The sequence below is a fragment of the Bipolaris oryzae genome (genome assembly GCF_000523455.1).
Source record: "Bipolaris oryzae ATCC 44560 unplaced genomic scaffold scaffold_96, whole genome shotgun sequence".
Lineage (NCBI taxonomy): Eukaryota > Fungi > Ascomycota > Dothideomycetes > Pleosporales > Pleosporaceae > Bipolaris > Bipolaris oryzae.
Genome location: NW_006911372.1, coordinates 97,376 through 107,470, shown reverse-complemented (window position 1 = coordinate 107,470; position 10,095 = coordinate 97,376). Strand labels below are relative to the sequence as shown.

Below are 10,095 nucleotides of genomic sequence, written 5' to 3'. Positions count from 1 at the left end.
TGTGCTTCCTCTCTACCAACACTCATCACTTTCTTCCCCCTGTTTTTCTCCCACCCCACCATCCCCCCTCGGCCCCCCCTTTTTCTGGTCCCAGATCGGTACTGCATATGCCTCCATCGCCAGCTTTTTCTGGTGTCGCGCAGTCTACCTGGTCCCGTGTGTGGCCATCACTCAGGGTTACCGGAGACGTAGTTGAACCGCCTGTCCTAGCTGCTAGCTGGGGGCCTGCACCCGCGCGCCCAAACCAGCCTGCATTAGACTAACCCACGGCTCCGGCAAGCCTGCTCCTACTTCTATATCCTTTCACTTTCCCGTACCTGACGCCCGAGCCATTGTCACACCCGTTGACACGGCGATCGACCTCGGACCCTTGCACTTGAATGACGTTAGCCCTCCTCCCGCGACCACTATCCTCACCATCATTGCCACCACTTTCTCTTGCCCTCTTCCTCACTGCGCAGTCTCTCACCCTCGCCCCTCACAAGACATGTCTGGATACTATCCCCCGCCAGGCCACAGTATCCCGCCCCAATACTACAATGTCGACCACAACTCCATTGCCCATAATAATAATAACGGCAATAGCAACAACAACAACAACAACATTCAGCATGCCCCGCAGACGATGATCCCACATGGCTCCTATCCCATGGCTATGCCAGACAACCCCTTCCAACCGGGAGCTCCCGGTCCCTTTGTGCAATACGAAAACATTGGCCAGCCCAGTTATCCTGATCAGTATGATGATGCATCTGGCCCCATCGGCTCAGTCCATGCTGCCAACAGCCGCGCGCGTCGCCGACCGGCACCTGGCGAGCAGGTAAAGCACCGCAGAACACGGAGCGGATGCTTTACCTGCAGGCAGCGTAGAGTCAAGGTATGTGGCTTTCTCTCTCTCTCTCTAGTTGCTCCAAATAGCCAGCGCGATTGACATGTAGCAGTGTGACGAAAACCATCCCATCTGCGAGAGTGAGTGCTTGCTTCTGCCTCTGACTCGTTGAAAACAGGGCTTGATTTCTGACAGCGTTCACCAGGGTGTCACAAGGGAGGTCGCGAATGCATCTATCCCGACTCACAATCCAGTCAGAAATCTACCCGCAGCGGCTCCAAATCGACAAAGTCTTCTTCTGCCGATAACCATTCGTCGCCTGAAGAACGTGAAGAAGATGCCAAGGAACGTCTGCCTTCCATAAGGGACGAAGATGAGGAAGAAGATTACGTCGACTATGACGACGACGACACGTCAAGAAGCCAAGACAACCGCGACTCATCTTACACTCCTGGCTCGAACCTCGACCAGAGTGTCTCCCCATCGACCGAGGCCTCATCCACTGTCCCGCCCACTGTACGGCCATCACTGTCCCGAAAAGGAAGTGCGCAACCCGCGAAGCCCACTCAGGGCTCGACCCGAGACCTCCAGTTCTATCTCAACTACTTCCGCAACCACATGAGTGTCCATCACTACTCCCTCAAGCGCGACACATGTGGTTGGCTCAAAGGCGATTTTATGCATTGGGTCATGAAGTTTGAGCCTCTTAAATATGCCGTTGCGGGATATGCTGCATATTTCCACACCCTGTCCCAGCCCGACGGTCGCATATCCACATTCCTCCAGTACTACAACGAGTCGGTCTCGCGCCTGCGCATGGCAATTGAGAAGAACAAGAAGCAGGGTCTTGCTACTTTCTTGACCATATTGCAGCTGGCAAGCATAGAGGTAAGGACAACATTGTCGGACTGACGTCACTCTTCTAATAGGATACTAGGAAATGCTTGGTGACTGGGTCAATCTCATGGGCCACCAGAAAGCTGCATTTGACATGCTCACACGCCTCTTTACACCACAGACCATCACAAAGTCGGATTTCCTGTCAAAGGTACTTCTTTGGTACATTCGATTCGATCTGTTTGTTGGCTTCCAATCCGGCGGAGAGGCAACTTTGGGCCGAGAATGGTACGAGGCTGCCCACGAAGCATACGTCCAAAAAGTCAAAGAAAACCCAGACGACTTGGGGATGCAATACGAAGAGCGCTTTGCGTATTCCCGGCTAGTGGCAAAGGACTCGAACGATCTTTTTGCAAGGACCGGTAAGGGACTACTTAGTCCTCAAGAGTTCATGACTCAACTGCCCGCGCTTCAAGAAAGAATGGAATCCCTGCCGAAAAACATTCCCGAAGTTTTACTGGATCCAACCCACAAGGTTCACACCATCCCTGGAACTCCTGATCCCGACGACATCACCAACCCTTACGAACCAGACATTATTTGGGGCGGACCACTGTGGACATCGAATTTCTTGTACATGGATATATGGGGCCTCCAGTTCATGTACGCCATATCGTCGTCGATGGCGTTGAAGCAGCCCATAGATCCCGAGTACAACAGATTGGCGTTTCGAGCAGTACAGATGTTTGAAGCCATGTGCGCCTATCCAGATGCGCCTCTAGGCGCCCTACTAGAGGCTCAAGTCAGCTTTGCGATTGCCGTCTTGTTTCTGCCCAAGGACCAAAGGACCATACAGCGGATTCGTCGGACATTTACCAAGATTGAAGCATCGGGGTAAGCACACCTGCAAGGTAGTATGGGGTACGTGATTCATTATGCTTACATGGCTCTAGATACATCTACTCTGACGTTCTCCGTAACCGTATGCTTGAATCCATGGGGGCCCCGCCATCAGATTGGTGGCTCCCAGACGACGAAGGGTGTCCCCCTATCATTCGCTCAATCAAGGACTTTATCAAGGACCGTACACAAGCGCCAAAGGATCAAGTCTCAGAGGACTTGCGCGAGATGCGCGGAATTTTCAATTCACTCACCATATCCGACTCGCCGACGTCTGACAACATGACGGTCACCAGTGCCGACGGCTTAGGCTCTGCATACGGCTCTCCAGATTGGCAATCAGGCTACGGAAGTGATCGGAAGTCGTCCATCGCGGAGAGCTTCTCGCCTGATGTACCAAAGCAATACTCTGTACAGTAAATCTGGTTTACTCGCGTGAAGCTACCTGCGCTATGAAGACGCTTGTAATGAAGAAATTGGGGGGGGTGGGAAAGGGGCGCATATTCTGTTGGTACCAAAAGACGCTTATCAGTCTGCCCATGTCTCTTGATGCAGCGCCTGTGTATATCACAATAGAGGACATGTTCTACCTGAAACACTCTACTCTTCTGGTCCTTCCGGAGTTGTACCGCCGGAGCTGTCTTCCGAGAGGCGTCCTGTCACACACTGACTGGCAAGTGCAACTGGGCTTGCGTGGGCGAGACGCAATGGCTTGCCTTGGTATCACATCTCAGGGCTACGATCCCCCCGAGAAGCTCACTACAGAAAAGGAAGAACGGAGCGAAAGTGGGGTCCACTTATGCGGTGTGACTGCTGCGGGTCATGCCGGGGCGCACGTTAGTTTTAACATCGGACGGCGATCGGGTGTTGGAGGTTCCCTACCTACCAGATTGCGTGTACGGAGAGCCCAAGCATCATGTACATGCATGGGCATGGAAAGTTTATTTACGGGCATGAGGAGGATGACTCGCGCGGCGGATGGTAGTATGCGCAGAGTCTGGACGCAAGGGCTCAAGATGCCTCCACATTTTGTCGCTGTTTGTGGAATACGAAGGGCTGTGAGGCATTTGCACGGCATCAGTGACCGTGAGCAATCAAAAGCGGATTGACGAAGGATTTAGTCTCAAGCTTGCATGTGATGACTACTAATCACCCATGGCTTTGTGTTTCTAGTGATCAAGGACATTATTCCTGACGTAACTTCTCCTCCCTCTTACATGGCACCGCATCCAGCTGCAGAGTGTTGATCGGAACTGTATTTGGTCAGCAATGCAGTTTCAGGCATTTGCATGCAGTCGACATGACTCCTGTATCACTCCCTGCTATAGAGTAGTGGTGGTGAGACAACCGGTGGGGCCGAATATGTATATGTTTCCCCTGTGGCGTGCTGATCTTTCATCGATGTGTCTTTTTTTGAAAGAGGCATCTTTTAGCGGAACTCACAATAGCATCCCATGCTAAGTAGGGGATGGTGTTTTTTCATGAAGCACATACTTCGGTACAGCTCGATAGCCGAGTATTACTTTTGTGGGAATTGAATCAAGACGAAAATCAGTAAATTTTCTAGACTGTGTGTTTGAAATCATACACATTGCAACCCATATAGCGAGGAAAAAACACATGCATTGAAGAGTCCGTGTCCAGACAAAAGGTTGATATGGTCCCAAACAGGACTAGTGCAATGCAGGGCTCATGCGCCGCCCTGACAGCAACGGCGGCGGAGAACACATGAAAGTCGTAAGAGCACGACAACAGCCACGCCCCGCCCTCGACAACACCCACAATCAGAGTCTCGATATACCGTAACCCCGCTACACCACAATGGAAAACCTTGGCAAGATCTCGGCGTTTGGAAAGAACATTTCGTACGTACAGCCCCGCGTCCCCCTCGCTGCTTACTTGCACCCCAGCATCAGATAGGAACACTTGGACTGACACGGTTGCTATAGCGCTACCTTTACCCCCTGGGCCGCCCGAACACAGCAATATGTCAAAGAGCAGGTTGGCAATGTCGAGGACAAGGTGCGCAGCCTCCCGATTGAGTCTCTGTGCTATCTCACGAGGGCATCCGCGCTGTAGCAAAGTGCACCATTAACACGGCTCATGACAGACTCAACTGCCCCCTGACTACATTGAGCTCGAGAAGCGAGTCGATGCGCTGAAGAAGGTGCACACGACTATGCTCCAGGTCACGTATGACATCCCGTGTCCTGTCTAGAAACCATATCCTGACTGCCTAGTTCACAATACGCCAACGAAGCCTACGACTACCCAGCCAACATCCGCGAGTCCTTCAACGACCTCGGCCGAACCGTCGCAGAAAAGGTCAACCTACTCTCGAGCGCCACCTCCCCCGCCGAAGCTCAGGCGGCCCTTACTGCCCCTCCCTCTGCAAAGCCCCAGCCCAAGACTTTCAGCCATGCGGTTGCCCGCGCCGCCCTGAACGCCTCGCACATGCTCACCTCTGAGCAAACATCTTCAGGCGAGGACCCCCTCGCTACTGCCCTCGAGAAGTACGCCATTGCTAGTGAGAAAGTTGGCGAGGCACGTCTGGCGCAGGACGCTCAGATTCAGAGCCGCTTCCTGGCTGGGTGGAGTACCACGCTCAACACCAACATTCAGTTTGCCACACGCGCCCGCAAGGCTGTTGAAAACTCGCGATTGACACTTGATGCGACCAAGGCCAATGCCAGGGGACCTGCTTTTACGCTTCCTGGCCAACCTGCCAAGAAGGATAACCTGGATGATGACTTGACCGAGGAGGCAAGAGCAAAGATTGAGCAGGCCGAGGACGAGTTTGTTGGCCAGACTGAGGAGGCTGTTGGTGTCATGAAGAATGTAAGTTGTGAAAGTATTTTGGTCCGAGATACATGCACTGACTTTTTCTCTTTTTTTTCCACAAACAGGTCCTCGACACTCCGGAACCACTCCGCAACCTTGCTGACCTCATTGCTGCCCAACTCGAGTACCACAAGAAGGCATACGAGATTTTGTCTGAGCTGGCACCCGTTGTTGAGCAACTGCAGGTTGAACAGGAGGTGCGTAGACACCAGTCGTCTGACTTTTAGGTCCCCCCTTAGCTGATGCGTTGTGGTGATTAGGCCAGCTACCGCCGGGCTCGTGAAGAGTTGTAAAGTGATGTTGACCTAGGGGGTGTTGATTGAGATTGGAGAGGGCGGTAGAGGTTGGGGAACGGATACATATATACAGTGTCATGAAGGGGAAGATTGTCTCGGTATTGGCTTTTGTCCAGAGCAGGATCTCATTGTCAACAAGAGTATGGTCTTAGTAGTCTTGGTCATGAATGAGTAGTCGTATTATGACTTTGAAATATTTTGCTTCTCTTCTTCTATTTCTGACTAACCTTCTCGCATCACTTCTTCCTCGTCCAATCTAGAATCACTCGAATCATTCTATTCAATAACGCCACTCTCATCCCTAAACCCAGCAGCCTGTCTCTTCGCAAACTCCCCCATCTCCCCTCCCTCCTTTCCCCCATCATCCTCCGGAATAAACGCCCTCATAACACCCCTCACATACTCCTCGGGAACCCCACACTTGACCGCATCTTCAATCCCCCGATTCATCCTATACACATACTCCTCCCTCGGCTTTCCCTCGGTAACTCTTTTCCGATCTATATACACGAGAACGGGCTTGTCGGTCTCGCTGGGCGGCAGTGAAATGTCGATTTTCGAGTTGGGCGAGGACGAGGACGAGGACCAGAATGTGGCGGGGAGATATTCTTTAGTGTAGGCAAGGGGGACGCCTTCGTTGATATCGAGGCGGGATTCGTCGTGGGGGGTGAGGGAGAAGATAAGGCCGTAGACGTGGGGGGTTGAAGACGACAATGCGGCAAGTGGGATCTGGGGGGTGTTTGGGGTGGTGGTGGTGGAGGAGGAGGAGGAGGGGGGCACTTGGACGATGTTGGCGTAGCCTCGTTCGTTGATGATCCATTTGTAGGCGTCCAGGCGTGCGATGCCGAGGTAGGTGGAGGAGGGGCAGCGCGTGGACATTTGGTGCAGCCAAAGGTTGGAGCCGTAGCCGAAGTAGAGGGTTGGGGGGTCGGAAGACATTTTTTTCTGACTGGAGGAATTGGGTTGGAGACAGTGATGGTGTTTTCAGGTTGAGAAGGTGTTTGAGATATGGAGATATGGAGATATTTTTTTTGCTCTTTTCTTTTTTTTCCCTTTGATTCTTTACTCAACGGTGTTAAACACTTCAAAGGATTGTTCTGTTTGAGGGTTTTTTTTTTCTCTCTTCCCTTCTATTGGAATAGCTGATGGCTGCGATACTCTTGATAGACGGGAGCGGCTTTTGTCCCAATGGCAATTTAGATTCTCATACGAACACTAGTATGATTTTATTCTTTGGTAGACTAGATGTGACGGCTGTAGCGTATCCTCTGGCTCAAGGACGGATTTCACCAAGCACGCGGGGTCATCTAGTATCAGAGTATGATTTTGATTAGCCATGGATACGCAGTGTTGGCTCACAATTTTCTCGTATACCTTGAAACTTAGAGATTGACTTGTAATAATATTGGTACAACCAGACCCCGGATTGCAACACGGCCACGATGCATGAATTGATGTGGCACGGTAATCAAATACCTCGGGGCGATGTCAACCCACATGCCGAAGAAAACTGACGAATCGGCGTTGAAGGATTACACCACGCTCCTGTTCGCGACGCCCACCACATGCGGGAAGAGACGCGAGACACGGCTAGCAAATACTCGGCCAATCCGTAAAATACCTATATCAGGTCGTCTCTGTCACGTTGAATCAAGTTGCGCAGTCTTTAGTCCGGTGGCGTTGATAGGAGAACGCGTCTTGGTTTGGTGCAGCGTCGAGTCACAATTACATTTTCCCAACCCAGAAGCTCAACCGCGACATAAACCCAAACATGCCATACTCACATCACAGCCACTCTGGCCAGTTTTGTAGCCATGCAAAGGATACGCTCGAAGAAGTCATCCAGGCAGCCATAGCCAAAGGCTTCCATACCTTTGCGCTAACAGAACACATACCCCGGCCAATCGAAGACTTTTACCCCGGAGAAGCTGAGTCGTACACGGTTGAGAGCCTTGCCAAGCTATTCGACGACTTCATTGTCGAGGCCAACCGGCTGAGAGAGAAGTACTCGAGCCAGATACAGATTCTGATTGGCTTCGAGTCTGAATGGATTCGTCCGTCGACCCTGGAGGTGATTCGGAGCGTCCGCGAAAAATATCCGTTTGACTTTTTCATGGGCTCTGTCCACCATGTTCATACGATAGCCATTGACTACGACCGCAAGACGTACGAGCAGGCGAGGGACAAGGCGGGCGGGACAGACGAGAGGCTGTTTGAGGATTATTTCGATTCTCAATTGGAGATGCTGCAGGCGCTGCGGCCGCCAGTGGTTGGGCACCTGGACCTCATCCGTCTGCTGAGCGATCATCGCGACGATGGGTTCAAAGGCATGGCTGGTGTTTGGCAGAAGATTGAGCGCAACCTGGAATTCATTGCTTCATATGGCGGTCTGCTCGAAGTCAACTCTGCCGGGTTGCGCAAAGGTCTGGCCGAGCCGTATCCGAGCTTGCCAATATGTCAGGTCAGTCACACCGCCATCTGCCCGAGCTCGGCGGCGAGCCGAAGTTGAACTGACTTGGGGTTCGTTTGTAGATGTTCCTTCGGATGCGAGGCGGGTTCGTCATGTCGGACGACAGCCATGGAATCGAGCATGTTGGCACAAACTATGCGCGGCTCCTTGCCTTCATCCAGACTGTAGGGACCGACCGCATACACTACGTCGAGCGGGCCGAGCAGGGCAAAGGCACTCGGTTTGCCAGCATCGCTCTGACCGACCTGGTGCAGTTGCCGTTTTGGGAGAAAGCAAAGTGAAGTTGGCTTCGTCATGGGCCGACTTTTGGTGCGCCGCTGACGAGGGTTCGCTCTTGTGCTGAACGTTGCGGGTCTTACTACTTACAACCGGAGCAATAGCCCTGCGAAACCTTGTGCAACGGTAGTTTTAGTAGGGTACCTACTTACAGTACACTACAAGCAATGCGCAGCCTTTTTCATTGGACATGCTGGAGATGACCATCATGGGCTCGTATTTGTTGCCTGGCTGCAAGTGGTTTAGCACCTGTGCTGTAGCTTGACTTTGGCCACGTGCTTAATGTTCACGATGCTGCACTCCATATGCGTGGGGGTGATCACTTCTCCACGACTCAGCCGCCACTGCAAGCGCACCTCGTCTAGCCAATGCAAAGAGTGGATTGCTCCCGGACCGTATCGTTGGGCTCCCGACTCAGCGCACAGGGCTAAAAGATCGTCTTGTCCGAAGGTTACAAGGCGGGCTGAAGAAGGCCATGGCAAAGGCACGGTCGAAAAGACCACGTGTAATGGCTATGGCAATTGCTCTCCAGCCCCACGCCACCCGTGCCTCGTTTTTTTTCCTCCAGGGATGTGAATTTCGCGTTTGCCGCGAGAAGCACGATAGCCCGCTGCTCCGCATTTGGCTGTTTTGCAACGCCAGACGCTACAAACATGATTGTTCCCCCGGGTGGGTCTAGCACCGCACGGCAACCGGCAGTGCTGCCGCTTCTACTGTGATTGGCAACCCTCCAGCGACATGCCAACTCGCGAGATGATTAGGGTTTGTTGGGCCCCTTGGCTTCACGGCTTCGACAAAGGGATTTTGGAGCGGCACATGGGGGGGCAATGCTAACAATGACGATTGAGCCATTGTGTTCGTCACCACTTCCAGCCTGCGAGACATTGAGCGCTGGATTCATGAGGCCATGGGGGGGTTGCGTACTTATTGAACTAGTCTAGTATACGTAAGTCATACGGCCCAGTCGCCCCGTGAAATGCACCGAACATTGCTTTTTTAGCAAACGGTCCTGCATTCCCCTAAATCCATGTTTTAGCCTTGTTCACTCTGATGAGTCTACTAAAATACTACACGACCGCCGGTTGCCTTGTCGGGCTACGAGTAGTCAGGGGGACTCGCACTGGTGCGGGTTTGGCTGCCGAATCACATCCTATACAAGTTGCGGTAGTAGCTTATTCGTCAACCACTTAGCCCTACGGCCTTCAGAGGCGCTTTTCCTTTTTGTTCAGGTCGTGCGACTTTCTAGAGAGGTACAGTGTGTCGGCCTTTTTTTGCGCCCATCCCTCCGTTCCTTCATGCAGGATTAAGGTTTTAGAGTCGTGCCGTGCATGCTCTCTGCGACGAAGGACGTCTTCGTGGTGGCAGTCACCGCACCTCGCGGCCTTTGACAATTTGTAGCCTTGCACCCCCCACTAAGGTACCCTTTGTCCCCACCCTTGCTTCCTTTTGGTCCCACCATCCTAATTGGTCACGTCCTTACTACCATTCCTTATCCCTCCACGGCCCAAAAAGTAATTTTGGATGTCTTGTTTTTTTCCTTCCGCGTGGATGCAGGGTCAGCCGCCGTGTCGTAGGGCAAACGGCGGTGTTGGAAAGCTGTCATGCTCCTCGGTAGTCGCGGGAAAGTTGAGGAACGGGTACAACCA

The 10,095-nt window shown here is 52.5% G+C and overlaps 4 protein-coding genes across 4 annotated transcripts; 3 read left to right on the top strand and 1 right to left on the bottom strand.

Moving 5' to 3' along the window:
- Positions 1–487: 487 nt before the first annotated feature.
- COCMIDRAFT_99367 (uncharacterized protein) lies at positions 488–2,986 on the top strand (the record flags this gene model as incomplete). The annotated part of the gene is made up of 5 exons (XM_007691315.1): positions 488–877; positions 942–969; positions 1,035–1,717; positions 1,767–2,560; positions 2,620–2,986. 5 exons carry the CDS (start codon positions 488–490, stop codon positions 2,984–2,986), a joined length of 2,262 nt encoding a protein of 753 aa, XP_007689505.1.
- A 1,401-nt stretch (positions 2,987–4,387) lies between these two features.
- COCMIDRAFT_6645 (uncharacterized protein) lies at positions 4,388–5,700 on the top strand (the record flags this gene model as incomplete). The annotated part of the gene is made up of 6 exons (XM_007691282.1): positions 4,388–4,431; positions 4,516–4,588; positions 4,677–4,759; positions 4,807–5,404; positions 5,473–5,604; positions 5,668–5,700. The coding sequence occupies 6 exons, from the start codon at positions 4,388–4,390 to the stop codon at positions 5,698–5,700; spliced, it is 963 nt and encodes a 320-aa protein (XP_007689472.1).
- Positions 5,701–5,979: 279 nt separating this feature from the next.
- COCMIDRAFT_99394 (uncharacterized protein) lies at positions 5,980–6,642 on the bottom strand (the record flags this gene model as incomplete). Its single annotated transcript, XM_007691314.1, has 2 exons — positions 5,980–6,432; positions 6,490–6,642. 2 exons carry the CDS (start codon positions 6,640–6,642, stop codon positions 5,980–5,982), a joined length of 606 nt encoding a protein of 201 aa, XP_007689504.1.
- An 832-nt stretch (positions 6,643–7,474) lies between these two features.
- On the top strand, positions 7,475–8,454 carry COCMIDRAFT_6643 (uncharacterized protein; the record flags this gene model as incomplete). The annotated part of the gene is made up of 2 exons (XM_007691281.1): positions 7,475–8,164; positions 8,236–8,454. The coding sequence occupies 2 exons, from the start codon at positions 7,475–7,477 to the stop codon at positions 8,452–8,454; spliced, it is 909 nt and encodes a 302-aa protein (XP_007689471.1).
- Positions 8,455–10,095: the final 1,641 nt, after the last annotated feature.